Source organism: Schistocerca cancellata, chromosome 9 (assembly GCF_023864275.1).
Source record: "Schistocerca cancellata isolate TAMUIC-IGC-003103 chromosome 9, iqSchCanc2.1, whole genome shotgun sequence".
In the NCBI taxonomy this organism is placed as follows: domain Eukaryota; kingdom Metazoa; phylum Arthropoda; class Insecta; order Orthoptera; family Acrididae; genus Schistocerca; species Schistocerca cancellata.
Genome location: NC_064634.1, coordinates 362,272,704 through 362,295,835, shown reverse-complemented (window position 1 = coordinate 362,295,835; position 23,132 = coordinate 362,272,704). Strand labels below are relative to the sequence as shown.

Here is a 23,132-nt window from a genome sequence, read left to right as displayed (position 1 = left end):
CTTTTTGACAGTAGTCCATGAAAAATAAACACTAAATGAAGCGAAATGTTGTTATATAATTCAAACTGCTGCCTGCTACTGCTGGACACTTCTTCCACTTGGGTAGCTGACCCTACACTGACTAATAAACTAGTAGTTCAAAATGTGTTGGAAAATGGTGGCGTTAATGGCAGTCTGATGCTACATTACTAACTAAGATCACAAGAAACCTACTGCAGGAAATATGTGAATATGAAAGCTCTAAATGTAAGTAAAATTTAAACACTTCTCGGCATAAACTTTTGGGAAGTAGACACTGAACTACCGGTAAACTAAATGCTGTGTTATAACTCAAACTGCTTATGCTGCTGCTGGTGCTTCTTTTCATCTCAAATGATGTGATGTTTATTACTTATTAATGCATCAATTCTATTTACCGCATCTCTTGATCCAGCTATCAGATTTTTATATTAAAGAATTTTAAGTGCCATCTGCAGAATTAGTCCACGGATACTCTTTTGAATGATATAAGTGAATTTTTTCTTTCATATTTATAGATACTTTTCATAATTTTGTTTGTGATGGTAATCAATAATTTGTGATAATAATGTTCGTCAAGTGAAATTAAAGAGACGATTCAGACTTTTATTCACTTGCATGTTCTTGTGCACACAGTTAATGAGTATCGACATCAATCGTCAACACATAATACAGTAAATTTGTTAAATTTTGGAGTAGGTTTGTTGGCTGAACATGACCTTCATGAAAATTGTCTTCTAGACCTTACGATAATAACAATGACTTAGAAATAATTACGTTTTGGGAGACATTAACAGAATTTTGTTGAGGTTGAGGGAGAAGGGGGGAGGGGGCACATGAACTTTCTTCTAAATAATTTGGACTCAAATGTAACAAAACATTAATGTTTACAGAACCACATCTGCTGATAATGGAATATGTAATGTATGGGAAACTTTTGGCTTATCTTCGTGACCACCGAACTAGACGAAAGTATTTCAACTTCTGTGAAGATGATTCAGATGCTCTTACATCTCGTGATCTCACAATTTTTGCCTACTGTGTTGCACGTGGAATGGAATACCTTGCTTCAAGAGGAGTGAGTATTTAACTCTTTAATTATATAGTGTATATTGGCCTGCATTGCGTTACACTTTGTTTGCTCATATACCATTTAGGGTGAAACAAGTACACTACTGTATACGTCAAATCACCATAGCAATATTATTGATTTTCAAGGTGAAGGAATCCACTATGTTTATAAGCAGTATGTTACAAAATATGCTATCCATTTAATAATAATATTCATACATTTTTATACATAATCATTACACACTCAATGGACTTTTACCTAATACCTTCTCACAAATCTGATGATGTTCTAATTTCATTCCACTTTACAACATTCTGTTTATGTTTAAGAACAATATATTACAGATTAAATTTTTATGTTTTAGTTGCAAGATATTCCCTTAATATTTTATAAACATTTTTGAATCACGTAATTTTTAGTGTTTTACATTTTAACTTAATAATCTGTGGCAATTTACTAAAAAATTCTTTCCTTTTCTCTAGTGATTCATTTTCTCTCAATATTAAAGCTTATTTCAGCATGCTTTACTCTCAGAAGCTTCCAGTTTATTTTGCATACTTCCACTCTGTCTTGGAGGTGCACAACTATCATCTGACACAATGCATCTAAAGTAAACAAAATATTCCTTTAGCAAAATTAAGTGGTAAGAATACTGCAGAAAGTAGATAAAGTATTAATGATTCCTTTTCAATAATCTTTAAATTCTCGTATACACCTCCCAATACATTTATTTCTAAGTTGTTTGTTGTGCTAATAATAAAAAAATCAAAAATATGTATTTAACATTTATATAAATGTGGCCTCCTTGTCTATGGGATTTTATGTTATGGTAGAAAGGTCTTCAACAAGCTCGCACACGACTTAAAGCAAGATAAGGACTGCTCCCTAAATTGAAGATATACAATATTAACCCTCCAACAAATTATCTCACTATCTAGATTCAAAGACTGAAGACTCCCTCCAACAAATTATCTCACTATCTAGATTCAAAGACTGAAGACTTCTTTCGACAGCCAGCAGAAATGCCTATTGTAATGTTCCTTTCTTCTTAGGCTCACAGATAACTGCCATTGTGGGATACTATCAATGTGGATATACACACACCAAGCTAATGGTGTTTCTATAAATTTTAATGGAATGAACACAGTTAGTTTATAGCTATTTATTGAAAGTTAATTATTAATGTAGCTTTTAATAGCTACTTTCTACCAACATTTTCTTAATGATTAAGCTGACTATAAGAACATACAAAGAGGATTAGTATAAGTTTTCTTAATGAGTAAGCTCACTATAAGAACATACAAAGAGGATTAATATAAGTTCATTCAGTTTTCAGAACAAGGGTTATCATAAGGTTTATAAGATTGCAGTTTACATGATTCTTCTGAACCTCTTTTGGGAAAAAGAACAATTTTTTCTGGCATATGATTTACCCCAAAAGACAATGACATACAGGAGAATCTTAGAATTCAGACTACTCATCATCAGAAAGAGATTATACTAATATCCTTCTGGTATTTATGACCAATGGATTACAACAATCCATCACATGTGATATTGCTGCAAGTGGTCACTAGCCGGAACCCAGACACACGAGTGGTTTTCCAAGTAATTTCAACCAATATTACGAATATCGCTGTATCAAAAAGTTCTGCTATGGAAGATGGAGTGTTGTGTTTAGCAGCAGTTGCAGTTGATTTCCATGTCCCCACAAATACCTGTAAAAAATAAATTTATAAAAAGAGTATTGTAATTTATTAAACTTGCTTTTCTTGGGAATATGAACCATAGACCTTGCCATTGGTGGGGAGGCTTGCGTGCCTCAGCGATACAGATAGCCATACCGTAGGTACAACCACAACGGAGGGGTATCTGTTGAGAGGCCAGACAAACGTGTGGTTCCTGAAGAGGGGCAGCAGCCTTTTCAGTAGTTGCAAGGGCAACAGTCTGGATTATTGACTGATCTGGCCTTGTAACAATAACCAAATCGGTCTTGCTGTGCTGGTACTGCGAACGGCTGAAAGCAAGGGGAAACTACGGCCGTAATTTTTCCCGAGGGCATGCAGCTTTACTGTATGATTAAATGATGATGGCGTCCTCTTGAGTAACATATTCCGGAGGTAAAATAGTCCCCCATTCGGATCTCCGGGTGGGGACTACTCAAGAGGATGTCGTTATCAGGAGAAAGAAAATTGGTGCTCTACGGATGTGCTCTGGTGCTCTGGAATGTCAGATCCCTTAATCGGGCAGGTAGCTTAGAAAATTTTAAAAGGGAAATGGATAGGTTAAAGTTAGATATAGTGGGAATTAGTGAAGTTCGGTGACAGGAGCAACAAGACTTTTGGTCAGGTGACTACAGGGTTATAAACACAAAGTCAAATAGGGGTAATGCAGGAGTAGCTTTAATAATGAATAGGAAAATAGGAATGCGGGTAAGCTACCACAAACAGCATAGTGAACGCATTATTGTGGCCAAGATAGATACGAAGCCCACACCTACTACAGTAGTACAAGTTTATATGCCAAGACGAAGAAATTGAAGAAATGTATGATGAAATAAAAGAAATTATTCAGATAGTGAAGGGAGACGAAAATTTAATAGTCATGGGTGACTGGAATTCGAGTGTAGGAAAAGGGAGAGAAGGAAACGTAGTAGGTGAATATGGATTGGGGGTAAGAAATGAAAGAGGAAGCCGGCTGGTAGAATTTTGCACAGAGCACAACTTAATCATAGCTAACACTTGGTTTAAGAATCATGATAGAAGGTTGTATACATGGAAGAACCCTGGAGATACTAAAAGGTATCAGATAGATTATATAATGGTAAGACAGAGATTTAGGAACCAGGTTTTAAATTGTAAGACATTTCCAGGGGCAGATGTGGACTCTGACCACAATCTATTGGTTATGACCTGTAGATTAAAATTGAAGAAACTGCAAAAAGGTGGGAATTAAGGAGATGGGACCTGGATAAACTGAAAGAACCAGAGGTTGTACAGAGTTTCAGGGAGAGCATAAGGGAACAATTGACAGGAGTGGGGGAAAAAATACAGTAGAAGAAGAATGGGTAGCTTTGAGGGATGAAGTAGTGAAGGCAGCAGAGGATCAAGTAGGTAAAAAGACGAGGGCTAGTAGAAATCCTTGGGTAACAGAAGAAATATTGAATTTAATTGATGAAAGGAGAAAATATAAAAATGCAGTAAATGAAGCAGGCAAAAAGGAATACAAACGTCTCAAAAATGAGATAGACAGGAAGTGCAAAATGGCTAAGCAGGGATGGCTAGAGGACAAATGTAAGGATGTAGAGGCTTATCTCACTAGGGGTAAGATAGATACTGCCTACAGGAAAATTAAAGAGACCTTTGGAGATAAGAAAACCACTTGTATCACATCAAGAGCTCAGATGGAAACCCAGTTCTAAGCAAAGAAGGGAAAGCAGAAAGGTGGAAGGAGTATATAGAGGGTCTATACAAGGGCAATGTACTTGAGGACAATATTATGGAAATGGAAGAGAATGTAGATGAAGATGAAATGGGAGATACGATACTGCGTGAAGAGTTTGACAGAGCACTGAAAGACCTGAGTTGAAACAAGGCCCCTGGAGTAGACAACATTCCATTGGAACTACTGACGGCCTTGGGAGAGCCAGTCCTGACAAAGCTCTACCATCTGGTGAGCAAGATGTATGAAACAGGTGAAATACCCTCAGTCTTCAAGAAGAATATAATAATTCCAATCCCAAAGAAAGCAGGTGTTGACAGATGTGAAAATTACCGAACAATCAGTTTAATAAGCCACAGCTGCATAATACTAACACGAATTCTTTGCAGACGAATGGAGAAACTAGTAGAAGCCGACCTCGGGGAAGATCAGTTTGGATTCCGTAGAAATACTGAAACACGTGAGGCAATACTGACCTTACGACTTATCTTAGAAGAAAGATTAAGGAAAGGCAAACCTACATTTCTAGCATTTGTAGACTTAGAGAAAGCTTTTGACAATGTTGACTGGAATACTCTCTTTCAAATTCTAAAGCTGGCAGGGGTAAAATAAGGGAGCGAAAGGCTATTTACAGTTTGTACAGAAACCAGATGGCAGTTATAAGAGTCGAGGGACATGAAAGGGAAGCAGTGGTTGGGAAGGGAGTAAGACAGGGTTGTAGCCTCTCCCCGATGTTATTCAATCTGTATATTGAGCAAGCAGTAAAGGAAACAAAAGAAAAATTTGGAGTAGGTATTAAAATCCATGGAGAAGAAATAAAAACTTTGAGGTTCACTGATGACATTGTAATTCTGTCAGAGACAGCAAAGGACTTGGAAGAGCAGTTGAACGGAATGGATGGTGTCTTGAAGGGAGGATATAAGATGAACATCAACAAAAGCAAAACGAGGATAATGGAATGTAGTCGAATTAAGTCGGGTGATGTTGAGGGTATTAGATTAGGAAATGAGACACTTAAAGTAATAAAGGAGTTTTGCTATTTGGGGAGCAAAATAACTGATGATGGTCGAAGTAGAGAGGATATAAAATGTAGACTGGCAATGGCAAGGAAAGCGTTTCTGAAGAAGAGAAATTTGTTAACATCGAGTATAGATTTAAGTGTCAGGAAGTCATTTCTGTAAGTATTGTATTATGGAGTGTAGCCATGTATGGAAGTGAAACCTGGATGGTAAATAGTTTGGACAAGAAGAGAATAGAAGCTTTCGAAATGTGGTGCTACAGAAAAATGCTGAAGATTAGATGGGTAGATCACATAACTAATGAGGAAGTATTGAATAGGATTGGGGAGAAGAGAAGTTTGTGGCACAACTTGACCAGAAGAAGGGATCGGTTGATAGGACATGTTCTGAGGCATCAAGGGATCACCAATTTAGTATTGGAGGGCAGCGTGTAGGGTAAAAATCGTAGGGGGAGACCAAGAGATGAATACACTAAGCAGATTCAGAAGGATGTAGGTTGCATTAGGTACTGGGAGATGAAGAAGCTTGCACAGGATAGAGTAGCATGGAGAGCTGCATCAAACCAGTCTCAGGACTGAAGACAACAACAACAACACATAATATATTAGCAAATTTCAGTGATGCCAAGCAGGTTGTGTTAGTCTTTTCAGTGTGCTAATACAGTTCATTTATTAGCCCTTAGTTCCCTTTTCATTCATTAGTCTTATAGTTCAACTGCAAGTATTTACACAGTTTGCTTTACAATCTTGATGTATCTGCAGTAATGTTGTTAGTAGAAGTACTGCTCTTTATCGTAAGTTCTGTTATAAATTGTACAAGTGAGAGTCACAGCACATGCAGTGACAGGGGTTGCGAGGATAAGTGTGTAATGGATTTGCCCTGAACATATATACTAAAATGTCCACTAGATATTGTGGTATGCCATACTGTTTAGAAGTTAAAAACTTCAATAATGTGTGTTATTGTTCCATAAATAACTTTTTAATCAACTGGAGTCCAATATATCACGACTATAACTATGGACTTCCCATCAGTTCTTCTACAGCACAAGCCTCAAAATGCTAATGACGGCCAAACTGGAGTATGTGTATTTTGTTACTTCTTAATATAAATGGCAACTCCATCCTCAACTTTACTTGTCAAAGCGGTTCATGGTCCCTGAATAACTATGAATTCTGAAGTAAAATTCTTATTCTACATGGATGAAGTGAAATGAAGTAAAACTACACAACAACACGTGATATCTAGACAAATGAGTTGCTGTCAGACAGCCATATTGCCACATATAGCTGCTAACCAGCCAAGCAGCCATATTGCTTGTATGAATTGCATGTGCAATCCATTAGATTGCCTAGGATTTCCATGCAGTCAGCTACGAGAGTTTGATCACTGTGATTTGTCTCCATATGCACGATGTACAAAGTAATTAATTGCCCATGTGACAGATTGCTGAGATCAGTCGCTTGTGTGAGCAGCCCCTAACACATAAAGATTGTTGCTTAACATCTAAACCTTCAGTTTACTTAACTGGGTGCTGTTATATATAATACTGAAAGTTTTTGACAGCTTGAGGGATGTTTCAGAACCATGTCTTTGTTGTCCAGTGGTACTAGAGCTTACTGTTTTATAAATAAGACTTAAAGAAATGACCATGTGCTGAACATATAACATTTTTGCAATAAACTTTGCAACTTACATGTTTTGTAATGCAACACTCTAAGACACTGTATGACACTATTTTAAACTTCCTGACAGATGAAAAATATATACTGGTTTGGGGCTCTAACCTTTCTGGGTCTGAGTCCAGGCCATTGCATGTACTCTGCTGCGGAGTGGAACATTGACTCTGGACATTTTCTTGCCAAAATAAGCAAACTGATAACCCTAAGGTTACAAAATAATCAGGTTATTGTTTTCTGATTATGAAAGAGGGATTTGTACCACAGTAATATTCATTGTGCTTATAAGTAAGCAGTATAATTTCTAATCACTCTGCATATTTTCTGATGAGGAAGCAGCACATTAATCAGGATATAAAATTATCTGCAGGCATATAAATCACTTGTCGTAACCCTCAATTAACTCTTGATAGGATTATTATTAATAAAAACTTTATTGAGAGTCTTATGTTTTGTTTTCAAGTGTATATGCGTGCTGCATTGCAGTGTGCTACATGGTCTAATCATCTCAGGCAAACATTTTTTTAATGTTTATTTCACAGATAATCCACCGTGACTTAGCAGCTAGGAATGTGCTTGTGGATCACAACAAAATGTGCAAAGTTGCAGATTTTGGCATGTCTCGAAGTGTCCAGGATCTCGGTGATGTATATGAGCAGAGACACACAAAGGTGAGGAAAGCAGTTGTGTACATTATAGTATATATACTCGTTGCCATTTTGAGTGATATGACATGGGGAGGAAGCATGAGAACAACCATGTATTAGGCTTGGCTTCATTTTAATATTAGCTACACTTTTGTGCCTCAGATTACTTTTATTTAAACAAATCTATTCTTTTACTGTAGTAACGAGTGTATTACCCATATTGATAATTCATGCATTGTATTTGTAGGGAATTTATTGATAATTTTTATGCCCAGAAATAGTAAACAATTTAGAAATATATGACAGGCCCATGAAATCTTAAATTGAATTATATAATATGGCAAAGTATTACAGTTTGCTTGTCGTGTTGCTTTACTATTTACAACAAATTGTCAGCCAACAGTAATGGATAATTCTGACTACTTATACACCTCTGCCATTTCTCTCAAATTTAGTTAACTGTAAAAATATATAGTCCTTTCAGCTATTTTTTACAGTGTCTTCTCATGTAAATTTTTACTTCAGTTTCCTAAATGTATCTTTGTTATTGATAGCAAATTATTAACTTAATCAGTCTCATCAGATGGAAAATCAGTATAACTTCAGATATGTGTGTGGTTCAGGAGGCATACAACACATTAATAAAAAACATGGGTTCAGCAAAAGTCTGCTCTTGTCTTCTCAACATGTGTGCGCCTCTCATTCTGGAGTCTGAGTGATCTGCCCTCCCTTTTATGCTTCCTGTAGTAGCTCCAGAAACTAAGTAGTTTGTCAGTTTTTATGTGTGTTTACTGTCAGTAGAGTAGTGTGTTGATTATTCAAATGGTGGTCGACCAAATGATTGCTTAACTGAGTTGTTACTTGATCATGCGTGCCATCCTCTTCCCACTGAGGTCTTGAGCCCTCTCCACACCTGTGAACTTTGACGCATCATGTTAACTTGTGATACAGAATGCCTAAACTACAGTTTAGAGAAAGATTAATCTGCAAACAAGTTATCTAATGGGTGCAAGGTTGGTGAGTCAACAGTTATGGGGAGAGAGAGAGAGAGAGAGAGAGAGAGAGAGAGAGAGAGAGAGAGAGAGAGAGAGAGAGAGAAAGAAGACGAGCATAAGAAAGTTTGTATCTAAGCTTGATTGTACTGATGGATTGGCAAGTCAGAAAACTATGAAACTCGCCATGAACGTGGACCCAGATGATGCTGTTTACAGGTGATTTGCACAATGAAGATCACAAGGAGAGGCTATCGTTGGTCCCATTCTATTGAAAATGCAATTAATTATAATGAAAATCTTTGAGGGACATCAAATTTTGAAGCAAGTACGGGCTGGTTAAAAGGCTTTAAGTCAAGACATGGCACTTGTGAACTTCAAATACAGGGAGAAAAACAGCTCATTTTCAGCAGCTGATTCTATCAAAGTGGAACTGATGGATGAATTGAGGGAAGAAATTCATGTTCTCAAAAAAGTTTACAGTGTTATTGATATGGGCTCAGTTGAAAAGCTGTTGCATCACATAATAAATTAGTAAGATCTGGTCCTAAAATAATCCAGGAGAGTATCACTGCTTCAGCTTGTGCTAATGCTACAGATAGCCACAACTGCCTATGCTTGTCATTGGTACAAGCAAGAAACTGCATGGTTTCAAACATGTTAATATGTCTGCAATGCCTACTGTTTGCACCTCATGAAGAAACACCTGGACGGATAATGTGAATCATTTATGGAAGTTTTTGTACCGCATGTAAAGGCTTACCAGTTAAAGAATGGCTAGAGAGGGGAAAGATTATTGCTCCTTGACAATGCATCAACCCACACATCATAAAAGGGATGTTTCTTTCACCTAACACATCCTTCTTATTACAGCATGCAGATAGATGTGGTATTGAAACTTTCAAGTGGTATTACAGAAAAGAATTGTTATGGAAGTTATTGTTGGAGAGAGAAAAAGAGGGACAAAACAATGTTAAGAAGTCATAAAAATACTGATTTGAAATATTTTGGTCTGAGCTGCCAGAGATGGCAGTCATGAGCTGAGGTCTTGCCTGTGTGAGTGAGTGTATGTGTGTTTTCTTTTTTGAAGAAGGCTTTGGCCAAAACTTAACTGTGTAACAGTCTTTTCATGTGCCTGTCTGCAACCTCATGTCATCTTTATGGCAAGTAGTAATCTATACTTTTTCTTATATTTTTGATTTTGAAAGACATGTCTTATGATCTGAGCAGCAGGGGATAGTCTGAAGGACTTTAAAACCCTCACTGAAGTATGGTACCTTCCTTGCCTATGGGCAACAGACTTTCTTTGATTTACTGTATTTACCCAAGTACAAGACAATCATGATTATAAGATGACCCCTGCTTTTTGAAGAGGATTCTTGAGAAAAATTTATTTTTAACGTACTCTGAGTAATCAAAATTACCAATTACTTTGCTGACATAAAATATCTGCCTAAAAAGTTAACATTATACCTAATCTAAATTTTCATTTTCCCATGGGAAATGTATTACCAGTCTCACACTTTGAATAAGGGGAATAAATTTGCTTTGCGTACATACGCAGATAGCAGTAAGTCACCCAGCATACTAACAAGCAGTAAGTAGTACATAATTTGATGTATGGAAAGCTGTCATGTAACTAACATCTTCCACTATCTTCCAATGGTTTGCAGAGTATAGATAATGAAAATGCTGCCTTAATTGGCATTTCAGTGAAAGTGATAGTTATGGAATGGGATGAAGTTGCAGTACAATCCTGTATATTGTTGTGGTCATAATATTGCTACTCTCTGACTGATTCGAAAAAAATAGCAATTTTCTTGCATGCAGTTGTTAATCTTACACAATTTTCTAACCATAGGAAGCTTGTAAATAAAAGTAGTATTATTTTTCATTTTGTATGTATTAATTTTGCTTTGTGTTCCATGCAGCTGGATACACTCATCACTATGGTAATTATTCTTACACAGTAAGAATATGATATTCATCACTACTGCTTATTTCTGAAATTTGTGTCAGATCAATGTGCAGCGACAAAATGTCTCTCCAGTAGTATCTATAGTCCACACTTTTTGCAAACTGGAACTCATTATGACTCTTAGATTAATTTTTTGTTTATAAATAACTGAAGTAGGTTCTATTGATAATTTTATGAAATATATTTACAGTGGGATGTTTACTGGAGTGATGTTTTCTCACAGTTAATGCTGATCATTTCATTTGTCTTGTAGACGAAAGTCAGCACATACTAGATATGGGTGAAAGGGGATAGGTCAGTTATATTACAACACTAGGCTAACAACAGTGATACGCTGACTATTTACAGATAGAAGAAACATAACAAATGTTACAACTTGTCATGACAGAAAACATACAATTTAGTGTGGATTGTAGCACTCATACCCTTTATAATTTTTAGAAATTCTTTAACAGAATAGAAACAATGATATAGTAAACATTTTTGTTTCAGTTTGGCTTTCACTTGTATTGTTGAGCTGGTTATATACTGTAAGAATGAAGTGGCCAGCTCATTTCTTGTGAAAAGTCTGCATTTGTGTAAGATGTTTCAAGTAATGCTAATGCAGTAATTAACTTTTAATATCCATGCGCCAATTTTTCAACTGTTTTGAAAACAGAAAATCTTGACAGATATAATACTCAGCAATGAATATTCAGTTCCGTATTAATTTGGTCCCTGAAGGAAGAAAAAGAAGAATGGGGGTCTGAGTGGGGTACAGTTAAGTGAGGGGTGCTCCAGGGATCAGTGTTGGGGCCATACCTGTTCCTTATTTAAATGATATGACCACTAGTATTAAGGGTTACTCTAAAATGTTTCTGTTTGCTGATGACACTAGCTTGGTAGTAAGGGATGTTGTGTGCAACATTGGCTCAGTTTCAAATAGTGTAGTTCATGACCTAAGTTCATGGCTTCTAGAAATTAAACTAATGCTAAATCACAGTAAGACCCAGTTTTTACAGTTTCTGTCACACAATTCAACAAAACCCGACGTTTTCATTTCACAGGATGGGCATATGATTAGTGAAACTGAACAGTTCAAATTTCTAGGTGTTCTGATAGATAGTAAGCTGTCATGGAAAGCCCACATTCAGGATCTTGTTCAAAGACTTGATGCTGCCATTTTTACTATTCGAATGGTATCTGAAGTGAGTGATCATTCAACACAAAAATTACTTTGATTATTTTCATTCACTTATATTGTATGGTATTATATTTTGGGGTAACTCTTCCCATTCTAAAAGGATATTTTTGGCTTAGAAATGGGCTGTTCGAGCTATAAATGATGTAAGTTCATAAACCTCTTGTCAACCCTGTTCATGAGTCTGGGTATTTTGACACTGGCCTCTCAATGTATATACTCCTTACTGTCATTTCTTGTTAACGATATTAGCTTATTCCCAAGAATAAGCAGCTTTCACTCAGTTAATACTCGGCAGATATCAAACTTGCATTTGGATCGGACTTCCTTAACTCTTGTGCCTCCATTTTCAATAAGCTACCACTCAAATTCAAAAATCTCTGCAGTAATCCACACACTTTCAAATCGAAACTGAAGAGTTTCCTCATGGGTCACTCATTCTATTCTGTTGAGGAGTTCCATGAAAAATTAAGCTGTTTCTTGTTTTATTGTTGATTGTGTTTACTTAAACTTATGGATTGACTTTTCTGGGTTCATAAACATTTTATTTTTATCTTTTATTACTTTTATGTTGAATTTTATGTACTGACACTTACATGACCTTGGAGAATTGCTCCTGAATTTGGTCCTACAGAACATGACATATAAATAAATAAAATAAAAAGTTTTATAAATATCATGAGATTATTCTCAATGTACTGTCATTAACATAGTCAGTCAGCAATTCAGACATGAAGAGAATAGCAGCTTTTGAAATGTGGTGCTAAGCAATCTCGTTGAAGATTGGGTTGGTTGAACAAATAACTAATGGCGAGGTACTGAAACAATTGGAGAAAAAATATGGCACATCTGGACTAAAAGAAGGGATCAGTTGATAAGACGCATCCTGAGGCATAAAGGAATAACCAGTTGGTAATGAAGGGAAGTGTGAAGGCTAAAAACTGCAGAGGGAGACAATAAGCAGGTTCAAATGGTTGTAGGTAGTGGTAGTTATTTGGAGACTTCAGTAGTTATTTGGAGTTGAAGACAATTTCACGTGATAGAGTAGGTCTAGTGTAGGGAGCTGCATCAAACCAAGCATTGGTCTGTAGACCACAGATGCCAGGAAAACTGGTTATTATACAATTCAGGTTATAGCAATATGGTAAATTCTATATTTATTCAATAACTTGACAAGGTAATTACTGCAGGCAAAGATTCATGATTTGACCCAAAATCATGGAAAACTTATATTTGCAGGGGGCTCTTCCAATTCGATGGATGGCACCAGAGTCCCTCTTGTACCGTATCTTCACGCATAAATCAGATGTCTGGAGTTTTGGAATTCTTATATGGGAAATTGTTACACTGGGTAAGTAACTGCTGATAATACTTTAAATAAATTTTTTAATTGTATTTTAATAGTCTTAGGGCAAGCAAGCATTATCACAACCTGAATCATTTAACACTTCCATTCCCTATGTCTCATTCAAAATTCATTACTGCATAACTTGATTAGCATAAATTACATTCACACAATGTATAACAGCTGCGGATTCTGCATGGTGTCTGTCCTTTTTGACATGTCCAGAAGGACAGACACCACACATTCATATAATTAAATTACATTTCTTCAGCTAGTTAAAATACACTCCTGGAAATTGAAATAAGAACACCGTGAATTCATTGTCCCAGGAAGGGGAAACTTTATTGACACATTCCTGGGGTCAGATACATCACATGATCACACTGACAGAACCACAGGCACATAGACACAGGCAACAGAGCATGCACAATGTCGACACTAGTACAGTGTATATCCACCTTTCGCAGCAATGCAGGCTGCTATTCTCCCATGGAGACGATCGTAGAGATGCTGGATGTAGTCCTGTGGAACGGCTTGCCATGCCATTTCCACCTGGCGCCTCAGTTGGACCAGCGTTCGTGCTGGACGTGCAGACCGCGTGAGACGACGCTTCATCCAGTCCCAAACATGCTCAATGGGGGACAGATCCGGAAATCTTGCTGGCCAGGGTACACCTGCTAGAGCACGTTGGGTGGCACGGGATACATGCGGACGTGCATTGTCCTGTTGGAACAGCAAGTTCCCTTGCCGGTCTAGGAATGGTAGAACGATGGGTTCGATGACGGTTTGGATGTACCGTGCACTATTCAGTGTCCCCTCGACGATCACCAGTGGTGTACGGCCAGTGTAGGAGATCGCTCCCCACACCATGAGGCCGGGTGTTGGCCCTGTGTGCCTTGGTCGTATGCAGTCCTGATTGTGGCGCCCACCTGCACGGCGTCAAACACGCATACGACCATCATTGGCACCAAGGCAGAAGCGACTCTCATCGCTGAAGATGACACGTCTCCATTCGTCCCTCCATTCACGCCTGTCGCGACACTACTGGAGGCGGGCTGCACGATGTTGGGGCGTGAGCGGAAGACGGCCTAACGGTGTGCGGGACCGTAGCCCAGCTTCATTGAGACGGTTGCGAATGGTCCTCGCCGATACCCCAGGAGCAACAGTGTCCCTAATTTGCTGGGAAGTGGCGGTGCGGTCCCCTACGGCACTGCGTAGGATCCTACGGTCTTGGCGTGCATCCGTGCATCGCTGCGGTCCGGTCCCAGGTCGACGGGCACGTGCACCTTCTGCCGACCACTGGCGACAACATCGATGTACTGTGGAGACCTCACGCCCCACGTGTTGAGCAATTCGGCGGTACGTCCACCCGGCCTCCCGCATGCCCACTATACGCCCTCGCTCAAAGTCCGTCAACTGCACATACGGTTCACGTCCACGCTGTCGCGGCATGCTACCAGTGTTAAAGACTGCGATGGAGCTCCGTATGCCACGGCAAACTGGCTGACACTGACGGCGGCGGTGCACAAATGCTGCGCAGCTAGCGCTATTCGACGGCCAACACCGCGGTTCCTGGTGTGTCCGCTGTGCCGTGCGTGTGATCATTGCTTGTACAGCCCTCTCGCAGTGTCCGGAGCAAGTATGGTGGGTCTGACACACCGGTGTCAATGTGTTCTTTTTTCCATTTCCAGGAGTGTAGCTATTTAAATGTATAATTTTATTTTATGCAGTGTAGAAAAACAGTTCTCAAATGGTTGTTGTAGTAAATAGAAAAATTTACTCATCTTGTACCGACACTATAATTGTGGCTTAAACATAGTTTTCATGTGGTCTAGAGGATGATATTAAGGTAAATTGTACTTTATGAAATACAATTTATACATGGTACATATCTTATTTGTGTGATGGAAAACAAATTTATGTATTTAAGATCTAGCAAGTGGAGCTATTCAACCTTGCTGTGTCTCAAGCCAGTTCGTGATGAAATGATACTAGTAGTAAGTGAGATGGTGCGTGCACACAGACACAACCTGTGACTGGCAAATAAGTGTAGTCGAAACAAAGAGTGGCAGTTCTTCTGGAAAGTGTGGAATTCTGAGGGAATTTTATAAAATCTCAGGGAATTCAGATCAGATAGATATGTGCGACCTTATTGTAATGACAGACACCTCACCTGTGACTCATCATGCTTTTCTTTACTGCCATGCTTCCATAGACATTCTGCAAGGGTCTATGAATATCTGTGATGCTCTGGTTTTTGACCAAAAGAAACTTGATGACAGCTCTCTGCTTGAAATGCGCTTTTGTTACAGACTGTTATTTTGAGGGCTATGTGTAATGCTGCTACTTATCGGAACTCGTGGAACTATAGAGGATGAAGTAGAAATATTCCATGATGTCCCACAACAAATTGCACATTTTTCCAACTGAAATTAGCCAAGGAAAAACAAGTGTATTATATTACTTACTGAGTACCTCCTGTAATTTAACATACTAATGATAGAACAAAATTTCTTCTTCTCTTGTTATTGTGTGGAAAAGCAATGAAAACATTCCATACAATTGTTACCTAACGTTCTTCCAAGGTTATATTCCTTGTAAAAGTGGCTGTGCCTTTTTTTATGTATCTTAAGAAATAATAAATTAAGGGAAATCAAAAGTTGGCTGTTTCTTGTGTAGCCGCATGACTCCGCTGGATGAAGGCAATGCTTTCTTCTATGTAACTCATGCCTTTGTGAATTTTAATGGGAAAATGGATTAGGGGTTGTCTATGGAAGTTCATTGTTAAGCATCACAGTTCACAACAGTTTCCCATATACTGTATGCCTTGGTGTCAACATTATGCTCTTATAATGAAAAAAAGAAAAAGAAGTTACAAAGGTGTTTATTGTGGCCAGCCACAAATATTCAAGAAGAGTAGCTGTATAAAGATAAATAAGAAGGTTAGCATTTGCATCTTCTTCAACAATAAGGTCATAAAAGATGGAGCTCAAGCTCAGTTGTAGCAGCATGAGCAAGAATTGTGCCAGCACGAGTATGCAAATTATCATTTATTCATTATCATTATTCTCTTGACAACCATCATTCCCTTCATTATGAATGCTTCTAGAGTATTGGATTTGTCCTCTAGCCATTACTGCTTAGCCATTTTGCACTTTATGTCAATCTATTTTTTTTTACCTATGTGATCCTCTGCCACTATCCCTATTTTACCTCTCAAAGGCACCCTATTTTATTGCTTTCTCCTGTTTCAGCACAGCGTTGTGTTCTGCTGTCTTGGTACTCTGACCAATCTCTGGTTCATTCAGTTTTTCCACATAGCATCTCCTTAATTTCATGTGGCATATAAGCTTTATACTTGTGTGTGTTATCTTTTGTGTATGTTGACTACAGTAAAGCATTCACTATACTGTTCATGGCACTTTCCAAACATCCATATTTTCTTATTCATTATAGGACTACTCCTTCATTATCCCTGTCTGTCTTATTTTTGTACCCTTGTAGTTACCTGAACAAAAGTTTTTTTCTTCCTGCCGCCACACTTCACTAATTCCCAGTATATCTAACTTCAAACTATCGAGTTTCATTTTTACAGTCTGCCTGCCCATCCAACATGCCACACACTAACCCATGTTTTTCTTGATGATGACATCCTACTGGACATCCAAGTCATTCAAATAGGATACTCCAGAATATTTTACCCAAGAGCATGCCATTTCATGATTAAGTCATACAGTAGAGCTGCATGATTTTGAGGGGAAAAACCACAGTTGTAGTTTCCCCTCTCTTTCGGTTTGCAGTACAAGCACAACAGGACCATGATGAATAAAATAACAAGGCCAGATCAGTCAGCCATTCTAACTGTTGCCACCTTAGCTACTGGAAAGGCTGCTGCCCCTCTTCAAGAATTACCAGAATTAGTGAGATGTCTCCACAGATACCCTTCCATTGTGGTTGCACCTATGATACTGCCATGCAAGCAACTTCACCTTGGCAGACTTGTAGACATGGATTAATTAGCTTCATAAAATCAGCTCTGAAGATTTCTGTTGTCTATTGAGACTTCTTCTGTGATACTTTTCTATATTCGTCTAGCAATTTATATGAAAGCAAATTATAAACATGTGCCCATTAATTTCACAATATTATGAAAAGGAAAGTTGCTACTCACCATATAGCAGAGATGCTGAGTCACTGATAGGCACAACAAAAAGACTGTCACAAATAAAGCTTTCAGCCATTAAGGCCTTTGTCAACAATAGACGACACACACACACACACACACACACATACACACACAGGCTCCTCCTTACCCCTAACCAGTTGCCACTCCCATCATGCACTGGTGCTGTTGCTTGCACTCGTTTGTCTGAGTTGTGTGTGTGTGTGTGTGTGTGTGTGTGTGTGTGTGTGTGTGTGTGTGTGTGATCTGTTGTTCATGAAGGCCTTAGTGGCTGAAAGCTTTATTTGTGAGAGTCTCTTTGCTGTGCCTACCTGCGACTCAGCATCTCCGCTATATGGTAAGTAGCAACTTTCCTTTTCATAATATTGTTACATTCCATCCTGGATTTTCCATTGCTCTAGTCCATTAATTTCCTTATACAACGATCCGCAGCTGCAATAACTGTTTTGAAGGTTAATATTATTTAAAAAGCTGAAGGTGGCCAAATTTCTTAAACTTCAAACAGGTGAAAATATTTGTGTCATCATGAATACTGTTAATCTATACTCCATATTAGTGGAAGCAGCATGAATATGTGCATGTTGACTCATATAATCACAACACTATTTATGCAGCCTCCTTGTTGCTATTTTGATTATTTCACTGTGTTTGTATTAACTCACGGAAGTTGTGCTCCAGTGACAATCATAGTCCTTTTGATGTCCTGGAAACCTCTTATCACATAACTTGTGTTTTCTAGGAAGTGTTTTGTAGGTAGTGATTTGTAAATAGGTTTTAAATGCATTTTCTTCAGTGCTAAATATTAAGATTTAACTACACTTTTTCTTCTGCCGGTTGTCAGTCAGACAATTACTCATAATAAATTTCATTTTCCCAACTTTAAATCTTTATCACACTCCACTATTGCAATCTAGTGATAGATCTCAAATTGTGTATACAGCTGCCATGAAAGTGATTCCCAGCAGGACATAAATTATGGATGCTGCATCATCAAAGTAAGCAGTTTTTTCTTTGATGATTCGTAGTGTAAGTACAGGTCTACAAACTAAATGAAAGATGTGCAAGAGTGTGCCTAGTGACTATCTGTAGTATGTTACAGCACTTCATGACCCAGGGTATTTGCATCTACCTGCATGCCTAAAGCACTGTGAAGTGCATGGCAGACAGTACTTACCATGGTACCACGTGTGAGGGTTTCTTTCCATTCCAATCACATATGGTGCACTGGAAAAAATAATTGCTTAAGTTTATCTGAGTGGACTGTGCCTTCATGATCCTTGCAGGAGCAATACATAGTGAGCTGAAGAATATCTCTAGATTTTTCATTTAGTACTAGTTTTTGAAATTTTGTAAGTAGACCGTCACAAGATAAATGGCATCTGTCAGTTCAAGTTTTTCTACATTTTCATGATACTCTGCTGTGAGTCAAACAAATCTTGATCTTTCTTTGTACATTGATCAGCCATAATGTTATGACCACTGACCTGCTACTGATATAAAACTGTCCGTGCAATAGCAGTGTCACCTGGCAAGGAATTACTGTTAGTCTGACACATGCACGGTGCATTAGTATCAGTTAGTGTGCTGTCCATGTCTATAATGGGGAAGATGTGCTACTTATCTGAGTTTGACTGAGGACAAATTATGATTGCCCAGAGGCTCAGCATGAGCATTTCGCAAACCGCACAACTTGTTGGGTGTTTGAAGAGTGCTTTGGAGAGTACTTTCAACACATAGCAAAACCAAGGTGAAACCATGTACAGACATTATGGGGTTGGATGGCAGCCCCTCATTACAGATATTGGATATAGTAGGGTGGGAAGATGGTAAAACAAGACAGGCTGCAAACTGTGGTAGAAATAACATAAGACTTTAATCCTGAACCAAGTACAAACGTGTCTGAAAACACAGGGCACCAAATACTCCTAACAGTGGGCCTCCACAGCTGACACCAGCATCCACTACTGAAATGGGCTCATAGTCTTCAGCATTGAACAATGGCACAGTGGCAGAATGTTGCCTGGTCTGATGAATCCCAATGCCTTCTACATCATGCCGATGGAAGTGTGTGAACCCGTTGTCTTCCAAGGGAACAGCTCCGTGACACATGTAGTGCACGCTGGGGACAAGCTGGCAGTGGTTCCATTATACTCTGGGGTGTCTGTGGGTCCTGTGGGCTCATGCAAGGCACCACGATGGCCAAGGATTATTGACACTGGATTCAGACCACGTAAACCCTCTCATGATGATAGTGTTTCCCAACAGCAGTGGCATTCAAAAATGTTCAAATGTGTGTGAAATCTTATGGGACTTTATTGCTAAGGCCATTAGTCCCTAAGCTTACACACTACTTAACCTAAATTATCCTAAGGACAAACACACACACCCATGCCGGAGGGAGGACTCAAACCTCCGCCGGGACCAACCGCACAGTCCATGACTGCAGCGCAGTGGCATTTTTCACAAGATAATGCACCTTGTCACAAGGCTGGGAGTGTGATCAAGGGCTTTGAGGAAAACTGTGGAAAGTTCCAATCTCCTATGCAGATGTACAGAATTTTCCCAGTATCCTGCCAATGAACTGAAGTCTACCACCTGCCTTACCTGGTATTAATTTCCTGGTGAATTATGAAATAGTTTTGGGAGTTCATTACACATGATTTTTGGTAGAACTGCTACTAGTCAATATCCTTTATATAAACTGCACAGACACATTTAAGCAATCATTCTTCCTGTGTTCCATGCAGTTTGGATGGGAAGAAACCCTAACGTGCTAAGTACCCTTTGCCATGCAGATCACAGTGGTTCGCAGAGTATGTATCTAGTTGTTGACTGTAATGTAGCTATATTGTTCGTTAAAGGGACCAAGTGTATGAAATTCTTCATAAAGCCTATTAATAGTTACTTGCTACTGGTACTGAATGGAAATCTATCTTGCTTAAAGTAAATCATTCTGCTTTGTGTCCCCAGGGTCAACACCATATCCAGGCCAGTCAGCTCGAGAAGTAGTCAGGTCAGTTCGAGAAGGTGGGCGTTTGGAGAGACCACCGCATTGCAGGCCTGAGTTTTTCCGACTGGCTTCTCGGTGCTGGCACCATGATCCAAGTCGCCGACCATCCTTTGGGGAACTCAAACGAGAATTAGCAGCATTAGTTGAGGACGTACGTTTTGGAGGAGGCTATGTTGATCTGGATGCGTTTGCAGACCATGGCTATTGTTACGGTAGAATACCTACTGCAGTACGACCTAGTGCTAACAATACTGCTGACACAACAACAACTGCTGAGGAATGTGATGCAGAAGTTATAAGTATGTAACTTAAGGTGTTCACAGAAGCAGTCACTTTCCTGCTGGTAACGATGATGATGATGATGATGATGATGATGATGATACACTGCATATTGATAGGGATTTCTGGAAAAAGAAAGAATGTTGCTGTTACATAGTGTTGTCAGCAAAGAGAATTCAGCTGTATAAATGTTTGCAGTGGGCAAAGAAAGAACATAAAATTTGCCTACCTCTTTAAATGACACAAAAATTATTTTGTGATGGATACATATTTCTCTAACACTGCTGCTTAGGGAAAATATGTCTTGTAGGCAACAAGAAGTGCAGTCCATTTGAATGTTGTTAGTTGCTATGAGAAGAGGTCACACTATATTCCCTTCTGTACATTTTATAATCATTTTCATCAGAATGCAAGCAGCCATAAGTAACTGCTGGTGGAAAGTGGGGGTAGTTAGTCAGTGTGAAGCAACAAATGTCGCATTTCTGAAGAAGGGGCTGTTATATTTTACATAAATTAAATAACTTAAAGACTGCAGCACTGAAATCAGAAAAGCTTCAGTGTGCATTTACTGCTGTCCAACTAAAATTTTGTCTTCCAAGATTTGGCATACTTTGGTGTATTTTTGAAATTACTTTTCAAGCCATTAGCTGTAACCACAAAATAACTTTATTTAAATTCAGTAGAATTTCTGTTGTGATTTGTAGAAGCAGTTTAAAGATAACTGAAAGAATGGTATCTTAGAAACTAGCATACATAGAAAGAAATAATTTTTCAAAATTAAATTAAGAAGGAAGAATCATTGAATAAAGTTTGTAAATTCTAGAAAGTCAATGAGGAGTTTTCCTAAACAGTATAAGGATCTAGAGAAATCCATTTAAAAATACCAACAGTAAAGTAGTTCTTGATACAGCAAAAATTCATCGTGTATGATGATCGAGTGAAGTAATCTTATGGAGCAAAAGCACTGAATTTAGATGCTGGAACAGAGTAGGGCTATGCAGTTGCCTTCTAATCCAAAGAGTAATTTTATATCTGTTACATTAGTAGGAGTTGTTGTAATTAACAGTATTCTTATTTTTATATACTTGGCAGTAAATGATTTTGCCACAATTTGCACAGCTATATTATTGGATGCTACATACATTTGGTTCTTTTCTGTGTGAGGATTGTGGATAAGTAAAGACTGTGTTAACATATCTGGCTTGAAACAAATATTTTGCATACATCTTTTAACATTTGTCATGAAACATCAATCATCGCTGTATAAATATCATCAATTTGATCAAAAAGACTTATGATAAGTTTTTCCAACATGACAATGCCCATACAATATCATTTCATTTTAAAATGTATAATATTATTCATTAACACATTCATCAGTTTTTGGGAGACTTCATTGTTTATTTTAAATGAGCCAGAAACAATTATTTTGTTCTAGTCATATACAGTCTTAAATTGCTTGCCTGTGTCCTACAATGCTACTGAACATCTGCATTAGTTTCATAATCATTGTATTTTACTTTGCTTAATTTCATGATCCATCTTAGCTGAGTGTATTATGTGGAGTCTTAACAGATTTAGGCAAATCATTTCATAATAGTGACATGTTACTTTAATATTATATATTTATGTGTATTTTTCATTCTTTATTTTACAACACCATTTACTGCCACATTCTGAAAACTGTTGCTTCAAATGTATGTTTATATATGTGTAAATATGTTGTTAAATAAAAATTGGTACAGTTTTCATTACCTGCATTACTTTTTATGCACATGTATTCACAACAAAGCTAATATACATATGGTGGTGTAACAAATCTGTTTTGGAGCTACCACAGTCAGCCAAAACATCATTCTGTTGACCTGAATTGAAGTTATGTGAACGATGATTGCTCATTAATGGTTTTCTTCCATTGTTTTTATCATATATAAAGTGGGACGTAAGTACAGCTGACTCATAGATAACTATAGCTTACAAAGAGAGACTTTTAGTTCTAGTTCTCAGAAATTTAGGACCTGATAAAGCATGTAATTAAGTTACTTTTTTTATCATTCATTTTTTGGAATCATTCACCCTTCACAGCTTTTGATAGATTATATTGTTAGACTATGAGATTTCTTACCAAATCTTGCACAGGTACTGAAAATAATCTCATCAGCAAAATGATTAGTCATCTGGAATGTCAGAGCTATTAAGAAATTAAAGTGCCTGCAGATTGTGTGTGTGTGTGTGTGTGTGTGTGTGTGTGTGTGTGTGTGTGTGTGTGTGTGTGTGTGTGAGAGAGAG

The 23,132-nt window shown here is 38.0% G+C and overlaps 1 protein-coding gene across 1 annotated transcript in view; it reads left to right on the top strand.

Moving 5' to 3' along the window:
* LOC126100342 (mucin-19-like) overlaps window positions 1–22,551 on the top strand; it is a 445,217-nt gene extending 422,666 nt beyond the window's left edge. The window contains exons 8-11 of the mRNA XM_049910954.1: window positions 912–1,096; window positions 7,772–7,900; window positions 13,266–13,377; window positions 20,525–22,551. Of these exons, the coding sequence (XP_049766911.1) occupies window positions 912–1,096; window positions 7,772–7,900; window positions 13,266–13,377; window positions 20,525–20,871 (773 nt within the window). The 3' untranslated portion in view covers window positions 20,872–22,551. The remainder of the gene's footprint in view (window positions 1–911; window positions 1,097–7,771; window positions 7,901–13,265; window positions 13,378–20,524) is intronic.
* Window positions 22,552–23,132: the final 581 nt, after the last annotated feature.